Source organism: Carya illinoinensis, chromosome 10, assembly GCF_018687715.1.
Source record: "Carya illinoinensis cultivar Pawnee chromosome 10, C.illinoinensisPawnee_v1, whole genome shotgun sequence".
Lineage (NCBI taxonomy): Eukaryota > Viridiplantae > Streptophyta > Magnoliopsida > Fagales > Juglandaceae > Carya > Carya illinoinensis.
Window position 1 is genome coordinate 25,482,651 of NC_056761.1, and position 23,943 is coordinate 25,506,593.

At 39.2% G+C, this 23,943-nt stretch overlaps 1 protein-coding gene and 1 non-coding gene across 2 annotated transcripts; one reads left to right on the forward strand and one right to left on the reverse strand.

Annotated features, from left to right (window-relative positions):
• Window positions 1-12,773: 12,773 nt before the first annotated feature.
• LOC122280238 lies at window positions 12,774-12,881 on the reverse strand. Its single transcript, XR_006229823.1, has one exon. It is a non-coding gene; the product is annotated as a small nucleolar RNA R71 (small nucleolar RNA).
• A 234-nt stretch (window positions 12,882-13,115) lies between these two features.
• On the forward strand, window positions 13,116-14,964 carry LOC122278900. Its single transcript, XM_043089109.1, has 2 exons — window positions 13,116-13,737; window positions 14,465-14,964. The coding sequence occupies exons 1-2, from the start codon at window positions 13,119-13,121 to the stop codon at window positions 14,506-14,508; spliced, it is 663 nt and encodes a 220-aa protein (XP_042945043.1). The 5' UTR covers window positions 13,116-13,118; the 3' UTR covers window positions 14,509-14,964.
• Window positions 14,965-23,943: the final 8,979 nt, after the last annotated feature.

The window sequence follows — 23,943 nt, forward strand, 5'->3', positions numbered from 1 at the left end:
TTTCAATACAAGGAAACTCACTCCAATGCCAAAGTCACCGTCGATCGCCACCTAGGCGGACCTCTATGTGCATTGCAACTAATCGGACGCTAGCCTATGCAGTTTGCACCATTTTCTCATGGGAAATATCTTCAAATACACCACGCCTTAAATGTTGAACACATTTCCAGCACAAGTCGAATTCAAACGAAGAAACCCGTCTTTTCTTTCATTCTTCCAATTCTAGCCCACATATGCCATACCATTGGTTTCCCTCAAGCCCAAGATGTGCCATACGCGACTAATCTACATTTGGTTAAGCTTGTGACTGGAGTTAAGGGCATTATTCAACTACAAGTGATTATTCATCTCTAAACCATCTTCTGAACTTAATTTCCTTTTTAATTCTATCTCTCTCTTTTCGTATGGGCCTTATTGCTCTTCTTGTTTTGTTTGCCACCATTCTTGGACTCAATTAGATGATTAGAGTTGATCCACCACATTTCAATACAAGGGAAGTCATTCTAACGCCAAAGTCACCGCCGAACGCCACCTAGGTGCTCCTCTTTGTGTGTTGCAACGAATCGGACTATAGCCAATGCCGTTTACACCTATTTCTCGAGGGAAATCTCGTCAAACGCATCCCACCTTAACCGTCTAGCTCAGTTCTTTAGCATTGGACGAACTGACACGAAGAATCTTGTCTTTTCTATCGTTCTTCCAATTGTTGCCTTAGATGTGGCCCATCCACCCCTTATTCGGCCTTGGTGAAACTTGGAACCGGTGTTAAGGGCATTAATCAACTTACAAGTGATTACTGATGTTTAAACCATGTTTCAAGCTCAATTTCCCTTTTAATTCTCTCTCTCTCTTTTCGTATGGGCCTTATTGCTCTTACTGTTTTGTTTGCCATCATTCTTGGACTCAATTAGAAGATTAGACTTGATAAACCACATTTCAATACAAGGAAAGTCGTTCCAACGCCCAAGTCAACGCCAATCGCCACCTAGGTGCACCTCCACGTGCATTGCAACTAATCGGACTGTACCCTATGCCGTTTACACCATTTTCTCAAGGGAAATCTCAGCAAATGCTTTCTACCTTAGCCGTCCAAAATCAGTTCTAGTATTGGACGAATTGACTCAAACAAACCCTTCTTTTCCTTCATTCATCCAACTATAACGCACATATGCCATACCAACGGTTTCCCTCAAGCCCAAGACGCGCCATACTCCCCTTATCTGCCCTTGGTTAAGCTTGTAACCGGATTTTAGGTGATTAATCAACTTACATGTGATTAGTCATCTCTAAACCATGTTTCAAGATTTATTTCTTTTTTAATTGTTTCTAAGTGTTTTTATATGGAGGTTAATACTTTTTTATTGTTGTTTCCCATCATTCTTAGAGCAGAATAGAAGATTACACTTGATCCACAACATTTCAATACAAGGAAACTCACTCCAATGCCAAAGTCACCGTCGATCCCCACCTAGGCGCACCTCTATGTGCATTGCAACTAATCGGACTCTAGCCTATGCTGTTTGCACCATTTTCTCACGGGAAATACCATCAAATACACCACGCCTTAAATGTTGAACTCAGTTCCAGCACAGGTCGAACTCAAACGAAGAAACCCGTCTTTTCTTTCATTCTTCCAATTCAAGCCCACATATGCCATACGATTGGTTTCCCTCAAGCCCAAGATGTGCCATATGCGCCTAATCTAGATTTGGTTAAGCTTGTGACTGGAGTTAAGTTCATTATTTAACTACAAGTGATTATTGATCTCTAAACCATCTTCTGAACTTAATTTCCTTTTTAATTCTCTCTCCCTCTTTTCGTATGGGCCTTATTGCTCTTCTTGTTTTGTTTGCCATCATTCTTGGACTCAATTAGATGATTAGACTTGATCCACCACATTTCAATACAAGGGAAGTCATTCTAACGCCAAAGTCACCGCCAATCGCCACCTAGGTGCTCCTCTTTGTGTGTTGCAACGAATCGGACTATAGCCAATGCCGTTTACACCTATTTCTCGAGGGAAATCTCGTCAAACGCATCCCACCTTAACCGTCAAGCTCGGTTCTTTAGCATTGGACGAACTGACACGAAGAATCTTGTCTTTTCTATCGTTCTTCCAATTGTTGCCTTAGATGTGGCCCATCCACCCCTTATTCGGCCTTGGTGAAACTTGGAACCGGTGGTAAGGGCATTAATCAACTTACAAGTGATTACTCATCTCTAAACCACGTTTCAAGCTCAATTTCCCTTTTAATTCTCTCTCTCTCTTTTCGTATGGGCCTTATTGCTCTTATTGTTTTGTTTGCCATCATTCTTGGGCTCAATTAGAAAATTAGACTTGATAAACCACATTTCAATACAAGGAAAGTCGTTCCAACGCCCAAGTCAGCGCCAATCGCCACCTAGGTGCACCTCCACGTGCATTGCAACTAATCAGACTGTACCCTATGCCGTTTACACCATTTTCTCCAGGGAAATCTCAGCAAATGCTTTCTACCTTAGCCGTCGAAAATCAGTTCTAGTATTGGACGAATTCACTCAAACAAACCCTTCTTTTCCTTCATTCATCCAACTATAACGCACATATGCCATACCAACGGTTTCCCTCAAGCCCAAGACGCGCCATACTCCCCTTATCTTGCCTTGGTTAAGCTTGTAACCGGATTTTAGGTGATTAATCAACTTACATGTGATTAGTCATCTCTAAACCATGTTTCAAGATTTATTTCTTTTTTAATTCTTTCTAAGCGTTTTTATATGGAGGTTAATACTTTTTTATTGTTGTTTCCCATCATTCTTAGAGCAGAATAGAAGATTACACATGATCCACAACATTTCAATACAAGGAAACTCACTCCAATGCCAAAGTCACCGTCGATCGCCACCTAGGCGCACCTCTATGTGCATTGCAACTTATCGGACTCTAGCCTATGCTGTTTGCACCATTTTCTCACGGGAAATATCATCAAATACACCACGCCTTAAATGTTGAACTCAGTTCCAGCACAGGTCGAATTCAAAACGAAGAAACCCGTCTTTTCTTTCATTCTTCCAATTCTAGCCCACATATGCCATACCATTGGTTTCCCTCAAGCCCAAGATGTGCCATACGCGACTAATCTACATTTGGTTAAGCTTGTGACTGGAGTTAAGGGCATTATTCGACTACAAGTGATTATTCATCTCTAAACCATCTTCTGAACTTAATTTCCTTTTTAATTCTCTCTCTCTCTTTTCGTATGGGCCTTATTGCTCTTCTTGTTTTGTTTGCCATCATTCTTGGACTCAATTAGATGATTAGACTTGATCCACCACATTTCAATACAAGGGAAGTCTTTCTAACGCCAAAGTCACCGCCAATCGCCACCTAGGTGCTCCTCTTTGTGTGTTGCAACGAATCGGACTATAGCCAATGCCGTTTACACCTATTTCTCGAGGGAAATCTCGTCAAACGCATCCCACCTTAACCGTCAAGCTCGGTTCTTTAGCATTGGACGAACTGACACGAAGAAACTTGTCTTTTCTATCGTTCTTCCAATTGTAGCCTTAGATGTGGCCCATCCACCCCTTATTTGGCCTTGGTGAAACTTGGAACCGGTGTTAAGGGCATTAATCAACTTACAAGTGATTACTCATGTCTAAACCATGTTTCAAGCTCAATTTCCCTTTTAATTCTCTCTCTCTCTTTTCGTATGGGCCTTATTGCTCTTATTGTTTTGTTTGCCATCATTCGTGGACTCAATTAGAAGATTAGACTTGATAAACCACATTTCAATACAAGGAAAGTTGTTTCAACGCCCAAGTCAGCGCCAATCGCCACTTAGGTGCACCTCCACATGCACTGCAACTAATCGGACTGTACCCTATGCCGTTTACACCATTTTCTCAAGGGAAATCTCAGCAAATGCTTTCTACCTTAGCCGTCGAAAATCAGTTCTAGTATTGGACGAATTGACTCAAACAAACCCTTCTTTTCCTTCATTCATCCAACTATAACGCACATATGCCATACCAACGGTTTCCCTCAAGCCCAAGACGCGCCATACTCCCCTTATTTTGCCTTGGTTAAGATTGTAACCGGATTTTACGTGATTAATCAACTTACATGTGATTAGTCATCTCTAAACCATGTTTCAAGATTTATTTCTTTTTTAATTCTTTCTAAGCGTTTTTACATGGAGTTTAATACTTTTTTATTGTTGTTTCCCATCATTCTTAGAGCAGAATAGAAGATTACACTTGATCCACAACATTTCAATACAAGGAAACTCACTCTAATGCCAAAGTCACCGTCGATCGCCACCTAGGCGCACCTCTATGTGCATTGAAACTAATCGGACTCTAGCCTATGCTGTTTGCACCATTTTCTCACGGGAAATATCATCAAATACACCACGCCTTAAATGTTGAACTCAGTTCCAGCACAGGTCGAATTCAAAACGAAGAAACCCGTCTTTTCTTTCATTCTTCCAATTCTAGCCCACATATGCCATACCATTGGTTTCCCTCAAGCCGAAGATGTGCCATACGAGCCTAATCTAGATTGGTTAAGCTTGTGACTAGATTTAAGGGCATTATTCAACTACAAGTGATTATTCATCTCTAAACCATCTTCTGGACTTAATTGCCATTTTAATTCTCTCTCTCTCTTTTCGTATGGGCCTTATTGCTCTTATTGTTTTGTTTGCCATCATTCTTGGACTCAATTAGATGATTAGACCTGATCCACCATATTTCAATACATGGGAAGTCATTCTAACGCCAAAGTCACCGCCAATCGCCACCTAGGTGCTCCTCCTTGTGCGTTGCAGCGAATCGGACTATAGCCAATGCCGTTTACACCTAATTCTCGAGGGAAATCTTGGCAAACGCATCCCACCTTAACCGTCTAGCCCAGTTCTTTAGCATTGGATGAACTGACATGAAGAAACCTGTATTTTCTATCGTTCTTCCAATTGTAGCCTTAGATGTGGGCCATACACCCCTTATTTGGCCTTGGTGAAACTTGGAACCGGTGTTAAGGGCACTAATCAACTTACAAGTGATTACTCATGTCTAAACCATGTTTCAAGCTCAATTTTCCTTTTAATTCTCTCTCTCTTTTCGTATGGGCCTTATTGCTCTTACTGTTTTGTTTGCCATCATTCTTGGACTCAATTAGAAGATTAGACTTGAGAAATCACATTTCAATACAAGGAAAGTCGTTCCAACGCCCAAGTCAGCGCCAATCGCCACCTAGGTGCACCCCCAGGTGCATTGCAACTAATCGGACCGTACCCTATGCCGTTTACACCATTTTCTCAAGGGAAATCTCAGCAAATGCTTTCTACCTTAGCCGTCGAAAATCAGTTCGAGTATTGCACGAATTGACTCAAACAAACCCTTCTTTTCCTCATTCATCCAACTGTAACGCACCTCTGCCATACCATCGGCTTCTCTCAAGCACAAGATGCGCCGTACTCCCCTTATCTTGCCTTGGTTAAGCTTGTAACCGGATTTAAGGTCATTAAGCAAATTACAAGTGATTAGTCATCTCTAAACCATGTTTCAAGATTAATTTCGTTTTTAATTCTTTCTAACCTTTTTTATATGGACGTTAATACTTTTTTATTGTTGTTTCCCATCATTCTTAGAGCAGAATAGAAGATTACACTTGATCCACAACATTTCAATACAAGGAAACTCACTCCAATGCCAGAGTCACCGTCGATCGCCACCTAGGCGCACCTCTATGTGCATTGCAACTAATCGGACTCTAGCCTATGCTGTTTGCACCATTTTCTCACGGGAAATATCATCAAATACACCACACCTTAAATGTTGTAACTCAGTTCCAGCACATGTTGAATTCAAACGAAGAAACCCGTCTTTTCTTTCATTCTTCCAATTGTAGCCCACATATGCCATACGATTGGTTTCCCTCAAGCCCAAGATGTGCCATACGTGCCTAATCTAGATTTGGTTAAGCCTGTGACTGGAGTTAAGGGAATTATTCAACTACAAGTGATTATTCATCTCTCAACCATCTTCTGAACTTAATTTCCTTTTTAATTCTCTCTCTCTCTTTTCGTATGGGCCTTATTGCTCTTATGGTTTTGTTTGCCATCATTCTTGGACTCAATTAGATGATTAGACTTGATCCACCACATTTCAATACAAGGGAAGTCGTTCTAACGCCAAAGTCACCGCCAATCGCCACCTAGGTGCTCCTCTTTGTGCGTTGCAACGAATTGGACTATAGCCAATGCCGTTTACACCTATTTTTCGAGGGAAATCTCGTCAAACGCATCCCACCTTAACCGTCTATCTCAGTTCTTTAGCATTGGACAAACTGACACGAAGAAACCTGTCTTTTCTATCGTTCTTCCAATTGTAGCCTTAGATGTGTCCCATCCACCCCTTATTTGGCCTTGGTGAAACTTGGAACCGGTTTTAGGGGCATTAAGCAACTTACAAGTGATTACTCATGTCTAAACCGTGTTTCAAGCTCAATTTTCCTTTTAATTCTCTCTCTCTCTTTTCGTATGGGCCTTATTGCTCTTATTGTTTTGTTTGCCATCATTCTTGGACTCAATTAGAAGATTAGACTTGACAAACTACATTTCAATACAAGGAAAGTCGTTCCAACGACCAAGTCAGGGCCAATCGCCACCTAGGTGCACCTCCACGTGCATTGCAACTAATCGGACTGTACCCTATGTCGTTTACACCATTTTCTCATGGGAAATCTCGGCAAATGCTTTCTACCTTAGCCGTCAAAAATCAATTCTAGTATTGCACGAATTGATTCAAACAAACCCTTCTTTTCCTCATTCATCCAACTGTAACACACCTCTGCCATACCATCGGTTTCCCTCAAGCCCAAGATGCGCCATACTCCCCTTATCTTGCCTTGGTTAAGCTTGTAACCGAATTTAAGGTGATTAAAGAACTTACAAGTGATTAGTCATCTCTAAACCATGTTTCAAGATTTATTTCCTCTTTAATTCTTTCTAACCTTTTTTATGTGGACGTTAATACTTTTTTATTGTTGTTTCCCATCATTCTTAGAGCGGAATAGAAGATTACACTTGATCCACAACATTTCAATACAAGGAAACTCACTCCAATGCCAAAGTCACCCTCGATCGCCACCTAGGCGCACCTCTATGTGCATTGCAACTAATCGGACTCTAGCCTATGCTGTTTGCACCATTTTCTCACGGGAAATATCATCAAATACACCACACCTTAAATGTTGTAACTCAGTTCCAGCACAGGTTGAATTCGAACAAAGAAACCTGTCTTTTCTTTCATTCTTCCAATTGTAGCCCACATATGCCATACCATTGGTTTCCCTGAAGCCCAAGATGTGCCATACACGCCTAATCTAGATTTGGTTAAGCTTGTGACTGGAGTTAAGGGCATTACTCAACTACAAGTGATTATTCATCTCTAAACCATCTTCTGAACTTAATTTCCTTTTTAATTCTCTCTCTCTCTTTTCGTATGGGCCTTATTGCTCTTATTGTTTTGTTTGCAATCATTCTTGGACTCAATTAGATGATTAGACTTGATCCACCAGATTTCAATACAAGGGAAGTCATTCTAACGCCAAAGTCACCGCCGATCGCCACCTAGGTGCTCCTCTTTGTGCGTTGCAACGAATCGGACTATAGCCAATGCCGTTTGCACCTATTTCTCGAGGGAAATCTCGTCAAACGCATCCCACCTTAACCGTCTAGCTCAGTTCTTTAGCTTTGGACGAACTGACACGAAGAAACCTGTCTTTTCTATCGTTCTTCCAATTGTAGCCTTAAATGTGGGCCATACACCCCTTATTACTTGGAACCGGTGTTAAGGGCATTAATCAACTTACAAGTGATTACTCATGTCTAAACCATGTTTCAAGCTCAATTTCCCTTTTAATTCTCTCTCTCTCTTTTCGTATGGGCCTTATTGCTCTTATTGTTTTGTTTGCCATCATTGCTGGACTCAATTAGAAGATTAGACTTGATAAACCACATTTCAATACAAGGAAAGTCGTTCCAACGCCCAAGTCAGCGCTAATCGCCACCTAGGTGCACCTCCACGTGCATTGCAACTAATCGGACTGTACCCTATGCCGTTTACACCATTTTCTCAAGGGAAATCTAAGCAAATGCTTTCTACCTTAGCCATCGAAAATCAGTTCCAGTTCTGGACGAATTGACTCAAACAAACCCTTCTTTTCCTTCATTCATCCAACTATAACGCACATATGCCATACCAACGGTTTCCCTCAAGCCCGAGACGCGCCATACTCCCCTTATCTTGCCTTGGTTAAGCTTGTAACCGGATTTTAGATGATTAATCAACTTACATGTGATTAGTCATCTCTAAACCATGTTTCAAGATTTATTTCTATTTTAATTCTTTCTAAGCTTTTTTATATGGAGGTTAATACTTTTTTATTGTTGTTTCCCATCATTCTTAGAGCAGAATAGAAGATTACACTTGATCCACAATATTTCAATACAAGGAAACTCACTCCAATGCCAAAGTCACCGTCGATCGCCAACTAGGCTCACCGCTATGTGCATTGCAACTAATCGGACTCTAGCCTATGCTGTTTCACCATTTTCTCACGGGAAATATCATCAAATACACCACACCTTAAATGTTGTAACTCAGTTCCAGCACAGGTTGAATTCAAACGATGAAACCCGTCTTTTCTTTCATTCTTCCAATTGTAGCCCACATATGCCATACCATTGGTTTCCCTCAAGCCCAAGATGTGCCATACGCGCCTAATCTAGATTTGGTTAAGCTTGTGACTGGAGTTAAGGGAATTATTCAACTACAAGTGATTATTCATCTCTAAACCATCTTCTGAACTTAATTTCCTTTTTAATTATCTCTCGCTCTTTTCGTATGGGCCTTATTGCTCTTATTGTTTTGTTTGCCATCATTCTTGGACTCAATTAGATGATTAGACATGATCCACCACATTTCAACACAAGGGAAGTCATTCTAACGCCAAAGTCACCGCCAATCGCCACCTAGGTGCTCCTCTTTGTGCGTTGCAACGAATCGGACTATAGCCAATGCCGTTCAAACCTATTTCTCGAGGGAAATCTCGTTAAACGCATCCCACCTTAACCGTCTAGCTCAGTTCTTTAGCATTGGACGAACTGACACGAAGAAACCTGTCTTTTCTATCGTTCTTCCAATTGTAGCCTTAAATGTGGGCCATACACTCCTTATTTGGCCTTGGTGAAACTTGGAACCGGTGTTAAGGGCATTAATCAACTTACAAGTGATTACTCATGTCTAAACCATGTTTCAAGCTCAATTCCCCTTTTTAATTCTCTCTCTCTCTTTTCGTATGGGCCTTATTGCTCTTATTGTTTTGTTTGCCATCATTCTTGGACTCAATTAGAAGATTAGACTTGATAAACCACATTTCAATACAAGGAAAGTCGTTCCAACGCCCAAGTCAGCGCCAATCGCCACCTAGGTTCACCTCCACGTGCATTGCAACTAATCGGACTGTACCCTATGCCGTTTACACCATTTTCTCAAGGGAAATCTCAGCAAATGCTTTCTACCTTAGCCGTGGAAAATCAGTTCTAGTTTTGGACGAATTGACTCAAACAAACCCTTCTTTTCCTTCATTCATCCAACTATAACGCACATATGCCATACCAACGGTTTCCCTCAAGCCCAAGACGCGCCATACTCCCCTTATCTTGCCTTGGTTAAGCTTGTAACCGGATTTTAGATGATTAATCAACTTACAAGTGATTAGTCATCTCTAAACCATCTTTCAAGATTAATTTCCTTTTTAATTCTTTCTAAGCTTTTTTATATGGACGTTAATACTTTTTTATTGTTGTTTCCCATCATTCTTTCAGCGGAATAGAAGATTACACTTGATCCACAACATTTCAATACAAGGAAACTCACTCCAATGCCGAAGTCAACGTCGATCGCCACCTAGGCGCACCTTTATGTGCATTGCAACTAATCGGACTCTAGCCTATGCTGTTTGCACCATTTTCTCACGGGAAATATCATCAAATACACCACACCTTAAATGTTGTAACTCAGTTCCAGCACATGTTGAATTCAAACGAAGAAACCCGTCTTTTCTTTCATTCTTCCAATTGTAGCCCACATATGCCACACCATTGGTTTCCCTCAAGCCCAAGATGTGCCTGATGAAGCGCTAAAATTGCATGATTAAGTTACTTAAGTGAACAAATTGTTTAATAAAAAATGATTTAAGTACTTAATTATGCAATAAATCACATTACTTGAGTCAATTGATAAATTCTAGTATTTTGGTGCTTACAAAGATTTATAATGCAATTGTTTTACATGAAAATAAATATTTCATTTTTATTCCTCTCATAACAGGGATAGTTTGGGCAATACACAGCAAAGATATCATTCAAGTGTGAATGCACACATGCAGGCCAGCCTCATTCGGACAGTACTCACTACACGTGCTGATCATTGCAAGACAAGCACCTCACATGCAATAAATCACACATGTGCAGCAGCTACTACACCAAGACAGCAGAGCACCATTCGGACCACATGGACAGCACTCATACAAACACAGCACATGCAGAAAAATGTACACAGCAGCAAAAGCACTCACACATGCAGACCCTTGAACGGAAAGAGCAGAAAACTTACACATGCAGCAGACCAAACATTCGGACAGCAGAGGAAATGGAGAGGGCAGCCAATCACGCAGGAGCACGCAGGAAGAAATTCACGCCGAAAGAGCAGGGACGAAAGGAGTGCTTAGCTTTACTTTATTTTATTTATTTCGTTCCAGACAGTTTTCATTTAGAGGGGAGCCTTTTTAACATTTTATTTTTTTTTGGTTCCACACTTAGACCTAGGGAGTAAGAGGTAGCTTTCTTTTTGGTTTTAGACTCTTAGGTGGCAGTTTTTGTTTTTTAGTCATTTTTCTTTTTCGTTTTTTTGCTAGGAAGTAGAGGAGTTTTCAGCTTTTATTTACTTTCTTTTTCATTTTTTTTTGGGGGCGGCTTGGACTTGATAGCTGGAGGCAGCAGGGGAAGTTTTTTTTTGGGGAGGGGGGGTTTTCTTTTCATTTTACCTTTCGTTCCAGACCTTGGGCGGCTGGAGATTTTATTTTACTTCTTTTTTTCCTTGCTTCACTTGGTTGATCTTCTTTCGTCTTCGGAGCTTTCTCTTTCGTTTAGTAGCAGGCGGCTGTTTTGTGGAGACGCAGAGCGAGGGATTTCATTCGGCGGCAGCTTGGTTCATTTTTCTATTTTGGATTATTGCAGAACTGGGGGAGACGGCTTGGGCTACTCTCATTCGGTCATTTTTATTTTACTTGCTTTAAGTTTTGGTTTCAGCTTGTTATTTTTATTCTTCTACCTTTATTTTAATACAACAATTTGAAATATTAAGGTTCATCATTTTTAGACATTTTGTTAATTTAGAAATGATAGACTAGAATTTTAGCTTGGGATTCAATGAGTAGCTCATGACTGTTTGGGGTTGGATTTTCTTCAAGATTATAGAATTTTAAATGATTAACTTGATAGATTATATTTCATTTTACTTATGGGAAGGATTAAAATTCTATGTTCTTGAACTTGATCAGTCGTAGACATGAAGGCACGATTGATGCTTGAACTTGTAACAAGACTTTGATAGCTTTCTTGCACTTTTACACTTGATATAAAATCTGTCAAGCACCTTGATTATACTGAAAAAGTGTGCTTATTGTTTATTTAACCGATCATAATCTCTTGAAATGAGAAAATGGTTGAGAGAAGATGAACTTAGAGGTAAAACCAATTTCAAATTAGAAATGGGCGAAAATTGCATCCCAAGTGTTTGTTTTATTGCTTCTTGCAAGTTTAATTCAACTTCTACACTTTTTCCTTAAATCTCTTGGTTTTGGATAATTTTAGAAACATAGATTCATATTTATTTTCATCTCTTGTACTCGATACCTCTTTTACGTAAAAAAAAAAATGCCACAAATACTTTGATAACCCTTTGTCCCTGTGGAATACGATCCTGGACTTATCGTTGATACAACTTGACACTTCTACACTTGGAAGCACATTTGAAACCGAGTCAAGTTTTTGGCGCGGTTGCCGGGGACAACTGGTGCTTATCAGAGCATTCCTCTACTGTTGAGAGGACATTTGTGGAGCTGTGAACCTCTTCACAACCTGGGTGACATTTGATTTTTGTTTTTCCTTTTTCTGTTTATTTTACATTTTGCTTTATTTTTTGTTTTGTGTGTATGACTGGTTGGACTAGGGACCAAACTTCTCGATTGTTTAGGACAGAATCACTATCATCTTTTAACTCTGCATCTTTTTCCCTTGAATCATCTTCTGACACTCATAGCACCATGGCTGAAAATGAGAATCATGATAGAGAAATGGGGAATCAAAACAGGACACTTAGAGATTATTTGCAACCTGTTAGAACTAGCACACCATCATGCATAATTCAACCTTTGAATGCAAACAATTTTAATTTCAAACCTGGAATGATTCCATTAATTCCACATTTTCATGGCATGGAATCTGAGAACCCTTATTTGCATATGAAAGAGTTTGAAGAGGTTTGTTCTATATTCATGGACCGGACCTGCACTGAGGAGGTCATTAGACTAAAATTGTTTCCATTTTCATTGAAAGATAAAGCTAAAACATGGTTGAATTCATTAAGACCTAGAACTATAGGCACTTGGCAGGAGATGCAAACAAGATTTTTGAAAAAATTCTTCCCAATACATAGGACAAATGCTTTGAAAAGACAGATCATGAATTTTTCTCAAAAGGATTCTGAAACTTTTTATCAATGTTGGGAAAGGTTCAAAGATCTATTAGATTCATGCCCACACCATGGTTATGAATATTGGCGTGTGATTAGTTTTTTTTATGAAAGTTTGACACCTAAAATGCGCCAATTTGTACAAACCATGTGTAATGGAGAATTTTTTGACAAAGAGCCTGAGGAGGCATTTGAATATTTTGATTATCTTGCTGAAAATGCCCAATCTTGGGACACAACTGATATGCATGATAGGTCTAGGCAAGTTGAGTCTAGTCATGGAAAATATACTTTAAATGAACATTGTGGAAGCCATGGAATTGAAGAAAGTAAATGAAGTGCATGTTGTCCCTAAATTTTCGGAGAAGTGTGGCATATGTGAGGATCATGTGCATTCAACTAATGAATGTCCCACGATCCCTGCTTTCAAAGAAGTATTGTTGGACCAATCTAATGCTGTAAACATGATACATAAAACATATTCTGGTCCTTACTCTAATTCTTATAATCCAGGATCGAGGAGCCACCCAAATCTCAGTTGGAGGGGTGACCAACATGTAACTCCAGCAACCTTGGCCCCAGGGCCCTCTCAACTGGCAATTCAAGCACTTCCAATGCAAAAGAAGGGACTTGAAGATACGATTCAGCAGCTGAGTGTGACACTTCAACAATTCATGCAAGGTCAAGCAACACTCAACAACCAGAATTCATTGGCAATTAATGACATAAGGAGTTCCCTCACAAGACTGACTACATCTTTAAGTACCCAAGAGAAGGGTAAATTTCCTGCACAGTCACAACCAAATCCACAAGGGCAGCCTCATCAAGTGCAAGCAATAAGTGAGGATCCTAACTTAAAGTCGGTCAAAGCGGTGACTACTTTAAGAAGCGGTAAGGTGGTAAACATTCCAGCACATGAGCCATACAATTCTGGTAAGGCTTCTAACCCTTCTAATAAAGATGGAGAGCGTGTGTCTGATGAGCATGAGAAAATTCATTGTCCTATACCTGCTCCTTTTCCTCAACGATTAGTTCCGTTGCATAAAGATAAGCATCTTGTTGAAATTCTTGAGATTTTTAGGCAAGTTAGGATTAACATCCTTTTGTTAGATGCTATTCAGCAAATTCCTGCCTATGCAAAATTTTTAAAGGATCTATGCACTGTGAAAAGAAAATTAAATGTGCATAAGAAAGCTTTCCTTACTGAACAGGTTAGTGCTATCATTCAGAGTAATACACCACCTAAATACAAGGACCTTGGAGCACCTACAATTGCTTGCGTGATAGGAAATTCAAAAATTGGTCACGCTTTGTTAGATCTTGGTTCAAGTGTTAATTTATTGCCTTACACTGTGTATGAACAGCTTGGTTTAGGTGAATTGAAATCCACACCTATCATTTTGCAACTTGCTGATAGATCTATAAAAATGCCTAGGGGTATAGTTGAGGATGTTTCGGTTCAAGTTGATAAATTTTACTATCCTGTGGATTTTGTGGTGCTTGATATGAACTTGTCAACTCCATCTACTTCCCAAGCTCCTGTAATTCTTGGTAGACCATTTCTTGCTACATCTAACGCATTAATTAATTGTAGAAGTGGAATTTTGAAATTGAGTTTTGGAAACATGACATTGGAGCTGAATATCTTCAATACTTGCAGGCAACCTCAGGATTTGGAAGAAGTTCAGGAAGTTAATTTGCTGAAAAATATCATTGATGAGGATTTTCACTTGAATCCTTCTTCCACTAATTTACAATTGTCATTAGAAAGTATTCTAAGTGATGTGAATATACTTGATGATACTTCTAATGTCTCTTTTGCAGGGACTGGTCATGAGGTGCCTTGGCAACCAATGTTTGCAGAGTCGCCACCTTGGGCAGCACCCATAAAACCATCTTCAGATGACAGACACCATCTCATTGGAGCACTCAGGACACTCAAAAATTCAAATCTGAGGTTGAATAATTTTTTTTATGATGACCTTCACTTGTTTAAATATTGCTCTGACCAAATGTTTCGAAGATGTTTAGCCAACAAACACATCCAAAGTAAGATTTTTGATCCTGGTAAGTTAAGGTCTCGATGGAGTGGGCCGTACATTGTAAAGACCGTTCATCCTCATGGCGCAGTAGACATTGTCAATCCGAAGAACGGTAATAGCTTCACTGTCAACGGACAACGTCTAAAGTCATTTCTGAAGGTCTTTGATCCACATGATGAGATCTTGCTTGTGCAAGACCCCAGGGAAGTGTTTTAAGTTGTTTTTCCTTCTTTACAATTTTCTTTACTTGCTTTATTTTTTTTTATTTGTTCGTTTGCTTTGTGGACTAAAGAAAACGATGCGTTAGTAGACACTGTAGATAGTTGAAAAAAATAATTGGATCCGTCCGTGACCTGACAAGTGTGGCTGGAGATTTGAAAAAAATCGCCTGATGTTGCTGACAAACGAGATTGAAGGCTCCGAGTTTCTAAGAAATGTCATTTTCACCGAAAAAAAATCACATTACTTTTTGACTTGGATGATAGCTCGTCTGGTTCTTTATGCTATCTCTATAAAATCAGTCCTGAAGTTCATCCAATCCGCATCAAGTTTTCTTCTCATCTCTATAACTCATCTGCATTCTGTCAACATTCTCGTTTTAAGCCTTCTGTTCATTTGTCAATGGCTCATTCTTCTAACATTTCTCTAGATCCATCCATGAGGCAGTCTGCATCTCAACCTCCTGTCCTTTCTGCAGCTACCATTGGTGCCATGTTGCAACAAGAGAATAATAGTATGGCTAATAAGTCAGACTCCGATGCTATCTACGACTTGGTGAGTCTTGGGACTCGCTACTCATCCTCCATTGTTGCTTTTTCCCAGCGGGTACAAGCCAAAAATCATGAGGTTGAAAGGCTTAAAGAACAAATTGTTGTACTTCAACGAATTGTTCAAGAGTCTCACATAAGGGAAGGAATCATTCAGCAGAAGAATAAACAGTTGAAATCTCTATTAGATTCTTCATTCCGCTTGCCAGTTCCCATGGATAGGGATGACATGATGTTGTATGAAGAGAATGAGTGTCTCAAACATGAGGCTAAGAACCTCAAGTTTATGTAAAAGTAAAAAAAATAAAAAAAAATAATAATAAAAAAAAAAAAATTCTTTTTCTTTCTTGCTTGTTTTGCATTTTGTTTATTTTGTTTTGAGTCCACTACTCTGGAGGATCCTGCTTATTAGAATTAATTTCTGATTTTTCATTATATATACCGTATTTGTTTGTTTTGTTTTTCTTTCTTTTGCTTTTTGTGTTTTTAACTTTGACAGAAATCTACTCCTTGTGTACGCTCGAATATCTCAGGTGAATTTTTTTTTCCTCTCTGTTTAATCATTTTTGTCTCAATATATGTTCTACAATGTTTATCTTGCTCCAATTCATGTCTGTATAACATACATCATCGAATATTCAATTGCTGAACATTGAGGACAATGTCACATTTAGTTGGGGGGAGGGTTTTCTGTTAAAAATGTGTTAAAATTTTGTTAAAAATGTGTTTAAAAAAAAAAAAAAAGATTTGTTGAGGTCATGAAACATGTGGAATGTAGTGCAAATATGAGTATATGTCAAAAGAGGGATTTATCCACTTTATTTAGTTATTAAACCAAGGGAAAAATGTTAAAAGTTTTGCTAAAACACACACAACACATACCTGGAAGGCCTAGAAAGACTACATTGAGTCATGGTTGGTTGATTTACACTTCAATTGTTTGAGACTCTAATGAACCATATCCTAATGGCTTAGGAAGAGATCTAAAATGAATTAAATGAGAAAAGGGACAAGCCAGGGATCCAAAAAAAAAAAAAATTAAAAAAAATCCTTTAGGTAGACTAGTGATAAGGGCTGACTTGTGAAAGTGTGGGTAGGCGCACATTCATAGGTCCGATTCCCCCACTAGGAAATCTAAAAACATAAAAAAAACAAAAATTACATTTGTGTAGTGGAAAAGGCTGCCTATTACCGGGGTCCTTACAAAAAAAAAAAAAAAGTAGGCGCCTTTCAAAGTGTAATAGCGTGAAAGCCGCCACTACAGTGGTTTTGAATTAGAGTAAGACCATGTGGTTTTCTCAGATTGGTTGTTGTGATTGAAACTGTTAATGTCTCTTGGTAGTCGATCTTGGAATTCTAACCCCATTTCCATGCACTTGAAAGAAAGCAAGCTTTGTTGCAAGCTTTGTTACATGTAATTCCCTTGGTTGATTAACTAAATTGTGTATAAATCTCTTAGTTGATACAAAATTCATATTAATCTATCTCCAGTGTTCTTAAACTCAACAAGTCTATTTCATAGCATGTCATTCTCGAACTTCTTTTGAAATTGTAGTTGGAAATCTCACATTTGCATGAATTCATTCACTTCATTTGCTAGAGTCTAGCAAAAAGCTAGTTGGGGGGTGTGATGAAGCGCTAAAATTGCATGATTAAGTTACTTAAGCGAACAAATTGTTTAATAAAAAATGATTTAAGTACTTATTTATGCAATAGATCACATTACTTGAGTCAATTGATAAATTCTAGTATTTTGGTGCTTAAAAAGATTTATAATGCAATTGTTTTACATGAAAATAAATATTTCATTTTTATTCCTCTCATAACAGGGATAGTTTGGGCAATACACAGCAAAGATATCATTCAAGTGTGAATGCACACATGCAGGCCAGCCTCATTTGGACAGCACTCACTAAACGTGCTGATCATTGCAAGACAAGCACCTCACACGCAATAAATCACACATGTGCAGCAGCTACTACACCAAGACAGTAGAGCACCATTCGGACCACATGGACAACACTCATACAAACACAACACATGTAGAAAAATGCACACAGTAGCAAAAGCACTCACACATGCAGACCCTTGAACGGAAAGAGCAGAAAACTTACACATGCAGCAGACCAAACATTCGGACAGTAGAGGAAATGGAGAGGGCAGCCAATCACGCAGGAGCACGCAGGAAGAAATTCACGCCGAAAGAGCAGGGAAGAAAGGAGTGCTTAGCTTTACTTTATTTTATTTATTTCGTTCCAGACAGTTTTTGTTTAGAGGGGAGCCTTTTTAACATTTTATTTTTTTCGGTTCCACACTTAGACCTAGGGAGTAAGAGGTAGCTTTCTTTTTGGTTTTAGACTCTTAGGCGGCAGTTTTTGTTTTTTAGTCATTTCTCTTTTTCGTTTTTTTGCTAGGCAGTAGAGGAGTTTTTAGCTTTTATTTACTTTCTTTTTCGTTTTTTTTTTTTTTTGGGGTGGCTTGGACTTGATAGCTGGAGGCAGCAGGGGAAGTTTTTTTTTTGGGGAGGAGGGTTTTTTTTCTTTTCATTTTACCTTTCGTTCCAGACCTTGGGCGGCTGGAGATTTTATTTTACTTTTTTTTTTCCTTGCTTCACTTGATTGATCTTCTTTCGTCTTCGGAGCTTTCTCTTTCGTTTAGTAGCAGGCGGCTGTTTTGTGGAGACGCAGAGCGAAGGATTTCATTCGGCGGCAGCTTGCTTCATTTTTCTATTTTGGATTATTGCAGAACTGGGGGAGACGGCTTGGGCTGCTCTCATTCGGTCATTTTTATTTTACTTGCTTTAAGTTTTGGTTTCAGCTTGTTATTTTTATTCTTCTACCTTTATTTTCATACAACAATTTGAAATATTAAGGTTCATCATTTTTAGACATTTTGTTAATTTAGAAATGATAGACTAGAATTTTAGCTTGGGATTCAATGAGTAGCTCATGACTGTTTGGGGTTAGATTTTCTTCAAGATTATAGAATTTTAAATGACTAACTTGATAGATTATATTTCATTTTACCTATGGGAAGGATTAAAATTCTATGTTCTTGAACTTGATCAGTCGTAGACATGAAGGCATGATTGATGCTTGAACTTGTAACAAGACTTTGATAGCTTTCTTGCACTTTTACACTTGATATAAAATCTGTCAAGCACCTTGATTATACGGAAAAAGTGTGCTTATTGTTTATTTAACCGATCATAATCTCTTGAAATGAGAAAATGGTTGAGAGAAGATGAACTTAGAGGTAAAACCAATTTCAAATTAGAAATGGGCGAAAATTGCATCCCAAGTGTTTGTTTTATTGCTTCTTGCAAGTTTAATTCAACTTCTACACTTTTTCCTAAAATCTCTTGGTTTTGGATAATTTTAGAAACATAGATTCATATTTATTTTCATCTCTTGTACTCGATACCTCTTTTACGTAAAAAAAAAAAATGCCACAAATACTTTGATAACCCTTTGTCCCTGTGGAATACGATCCTGGACTTATCCTTGATACAACTTGACACTTCTACACTTGGAAGCACATTCGAAACCGAGTCAGTGCTATACGCGCCTAATCTAGATTTGGTTAAGGTTATGACTGGAGTTACGGGAATTATTCAACTACAAGTGATTATTCATCTCTAAACCATCTTCTGAACTTAATTTCCTTTTTAATTCTCTCTCTCTCTTTCCGTCTGGGCCCTATTGCTGTTATTGTTTTGTTTGCCATCATTCTTGGACTCAATTAGATGATTAGACTTGATCCACCACATTTCAATACAACGGAAGTCATTCTAACGCCAAAGTCACCGCCAATCGCCACCTAGGTGCTCCTCTTTGTGTGTTGCAACGAATCGGACTATAGCCAATGCCGTTTACACCTATTTCTCGAGGGAAATCTCGTCAAACGCATCTCACCTTAACTGTCTAGCTCAGTTCTTTAGCATTGGATGAACTGACACGAAGAAACCTGTCTTTTCTATCGTTCTTCCAATTGTAGCCTTAGATGTGGCCCATCCAGCCCTTATTTGGCCTTGGTGAAACTTGGAACCGGTGTTAAGGGCATTAATCAACTTACAAGTGATTACTCTTGTCTAAACCATGTTTCAAGCTCAATTTCCCTTTTAGTTATCTCTCTCTCTTTTTGTATGGGCCTTATTGCTCTTATTATTTTGTTTGCCATCATTCTTGGACTCAATTAGAAGATTAGACTTGATAAACCACATTTCAATACAAGGAAAGTCGTTCCAAGGCCCAAGTCAGCGTCAATCGCCACCTAGGTGCACCTCCACGTGCATTGCAACTAATCGGACTGTACCCTATGCCGTTTACACCATTTTCTCAAGGGAAATCTCAGCAAATGCTTTCTACCTTGGCCGTCGAAAATCAGTTCTAGTATTGCACGAATTGACTCAAACAAACCCTTCTTTTCCTCATTCATCCAACTGTAACGCACCTCTGCCATACCATCGGTTTCCCTCAAGCCCAAGATGCGCCATACTCCCCTTATCTTGCCTTGGTTAAGCTTGTAACTGGATTTAAGGAGATTAAAGAACTTACAAGTGATTAGTCATCTCTAAACCATGTTTCAAGATTAATTTCCTTTTTAATTCTTTCTAAGCGTTTTTATATGGACGTTAATACATTTTTATTGTTGTTTCCCATCATTCTTTCAGCGAAATAGAAGATTACACTTGATCCACAACATTTCAATACAAGGAAACTCACTCCAATGCCGAAGTCACCGTCGATCGCCACCTAGGCGCACCTCTATGTGCATTGCAACTAATCGGACTCTAGCCTATGCTGTTTACACCATTTTCTCACGGGAAATATCATCAAATACACCACACCTTAAATGTTGTAACTCAGTTCCAGCACATGTTGAATTCAAACGAAGAAACCCGTCTTTTCTTTCATTCTTCCAATTGTAGCCCACATATGCCATATACCATTGGTTTCCCTCAATCCCAAGATGTGCCATACGCACCTAATCTAGATTTGGTTAAGGTTGTGACTGGAGTTAAGGGAATTATTCAACCACAAGTGATTATTCATCTCTAAACCATCTTCTGAACTTAATTTCCTTTTTAATTCTCTCTCTCTCTTTTCGTATGGGCCTTATTGCTCTTATTGTTTTCTTTGCCATCATTCTTGGACTCAATTAGATGATTAGACTTGATAAACCACATTTCAATACAAGGAAAGTCGTTCTAACGCCCAAGTTAGCGCCAATCGCCACCTAGGTGCACCTCCACATGCATTGCAACTAATCGGACTGTACCCTATGCCGTTTACACCATTTTCTCAAGGGAAATCTCAGCAAATGCTCTCTACCCTAGTCGTCGAAAATCAGTTCTAGTTTTGGACGAATTGATTCAAACAAACCCTTCTTTTCCTTCATTCATCCAACTATAACGCACATATGCCGTACCAACGGTTTCCCTCAAGCCCAAGATGCGCCATACTCCCCTTATCTTGCCTTGGTTAAGCTTGTAACCGGATTTTAGGTGATAAATCAACTTACATGTGATTAGTCATCTCTAAACCATGTTTCAAGATTTATTTCTTTTTAATTCTTTCTAAGCTTTTTTATATGGAGGTTAATACTTTTTTATTGTTGTTTCCCATCAATCTTAGAGCAGAATAGAAGATTACAGTTGATCCACAATATTTCAATACAAGGAAACCCACTCCAATGCCAAAGTCACCGTCGATCGCCACCTAGGCGCACTGCTATGTGCATTGCAACTAATCGGACTCTAGCCTATGCTGTTTGCACCATTTTCTCACGGGAAATATCATCAAATACACCACAACTTACATGTTGTAACTCAGTTCCAGCACAGGTTGAAGTCAAACAAAGAATCCCGTCTTTTCTTTCATTCTTCCAATTGTAGCCCACATATGCCATACCATTGGTTTCCCTCAAGCCCAAGATGTGCCATACGCGCCGAATCTAGATTTGCTTAAGCTTGTGACAGGAGTTAAGGGAATTATTCAACTACAAGTGATTATTCATCTCTAAACCATCTTCTGAACTTAATTTCCTTTTTAATTCTCTCTCTCTCTTTTCGTATGGGCCTTATTGCTCTTATTGTTTTGTTTGCCATCATTCTTGGACTCAATTAGATGATTAGACTTGATCCACCACATTTCAATACAAGGGAAGTCATTCTAATGCCAAAGTCACCACCAATCGCCACCTAGGTGCTCCTCTTTGTGTGTTGCAACGAATCGGACTATAGCCAATGCCGTTTACACCTATTTCTCGAGGGAAATCTCGTCAAACGCATCCCACCTTAACCGTCTAGCTCAATTCTTTAGCATTGGACGAACTGACACGAAGAAACCTGTCTTTTCTATTGTTCTTCCAATTGTAGCCTTAAATGTGGGCCACACACCCCTTATTTGCCCTTGGTGAAACTTGGAACCGGTGTTAAGGGCATTAATCAACTTACAAGTGATTACTCATGTCTAAACCATGTTTCAAGCTCAATTTCCCTTTTAATCCTCTCTCTCTCTTTTCGTATGGGCCTTATTGCTCTTATTGTTTTGTTTGCCATCATTGTTGGACTCAATTAGAAGATTAGACTTGATAAACCAAATTTCAATACAAGGAAAGTCGTTCCAACGCCCAAGTCAGCGCCAATCGCCACCTAGGTGCACCTCCACGTGCATTGCAACTAATCGGACTGTACCCTATGCCGTTTACACCATTTTGTCAAGGGAAATCTCAGCAAATTCTTTGTACCATAGCCGTCGAAAATCAGTTCTAATATTGGACGAATTGACTCAAACAAACCTTTCTTTTCCTTCATTCATCCAACTATAAAGCACATATGCCATACCAACGGTTTCCCTCAAGCCCAAGACGTGCCATACTCCCCTTATCTTGCCTTGGTTAAGCTTGTAACCGGATTTTAGGTGATTAATCAACTTACATGTGATTAGTCATCTCTAAACCATGTTTCAAGATTTATTTCTTTTTTAATTCTTTCTAAGCATTTTTATATGGAGGTTAATACTTTTTTATTGTTGTTTCCCATCATTCTTAGAGCAGAATAGAAGATTACACTTGATCCAAAATATTTCAATACAAGGAAACTCACTCCAATGCCAAAGTCACCGTCGATCGCCACCTAGGCGCACCGCTATGTGCATTGCAACCAATCGGACTCTAGCCTATGCTGTTTGCACCATTTTCTCACGGGGAATATCATCAAATACACCACACCTTAAATGTTGTAACTCAGTTCCAGCACAGGTTGAATTCAAACGAAGAATCCCGTCTTTTCTTTCATTCTTCCAATTGTAGCCCACATATGCCATACCATTGGTTTCCCTCAAGCCCAAGATGTGCCATACGCCCCTAATCTAGATTTGGTTAAGCCAGTGACAGGACTTAAGGGAACTATTCAACTACAAGTGATTATTCTTCTCTAAACCATCTTCTGAACTTAATTTCCTTTTTAATTCTCTCTGTCTCTTTTCGTATGGGCCTTATTGCTCTTATTGTTTTGTTTGCCATCATTCTTGGACTCAATTAGATGATTAGACTTGATCCACCACATTTCAATACAAGGGAAGTCATTCTAACGCCAAAGTCACCGCCAATCGCCACCTAGGTGCTCCTCTTTGTGTGTTGCAACGAATCGAACTATAGCCAATGCCGTTTACACCTATTTCTCGAGGGAAATCTCGTCAAACGCATCCCACCTTAACCGTCTAGCTCAGTTCTTTAGCATTGGACGAACTGACACGAAGAAACCTGTCTTTTCTATTGTTCTTCCAATTGTAGCCTTAAATGTGGGCCACACACCCCTTATTTGGACTTGGTGAAACTTGGAACCGGTGTTAAGGGCATTAATCAACTTAAAAGTGATTACTCATGTCTAAACCATTTTTCAAGCTCAATTTCCCTTTTAATTCTCTCTCTCTCTTTTCGTATGGGCCTTATTGCTCTTATTGTTTTGTTTGCCATCATTGTTGGACTCAATCAGAAGATTAGACTTGATAAACCACATTTCAATACAAGGAAAGTCGTTCCAACACCCAAGTCAGCGCCAATCGCCACCTAGGTGCACCTCCACGTGCATTGCAACTAATCGGACTGTACCCTATGCCGTTTACACCATTTTCTCAAGGGAAATCTCAGCAAATGCTTTCTACCATAGCCGTCGAAAATCAGTTCTAATATTGGACGAATTCACTCAACCAAACCCTTCTTTTCCTTCATTCATCCAACTATAACGCACATATGCCATACCAACGGTTTCCCTCAAGCCCAAGACGCGCCATACTCCCCTTATCTTGCCTTGGTTAAGCTTGTAA

Coding starts and splice junctions, on each gene's coding strand:
- LOC122278900 (XM_043089109.1), top strand. CDS start 13,119: ATGGAATTGAAGAAAGTAAATGAAGTGCATGTTGTCCCTAAATTTTCG. Junction 13,738..14,464: donor ACATGAGCCATACAATTCTG/GTAAGGCTTCTA, acceptor CAATACTTGCAG/GCAACCTCAGGATTTGGAAG.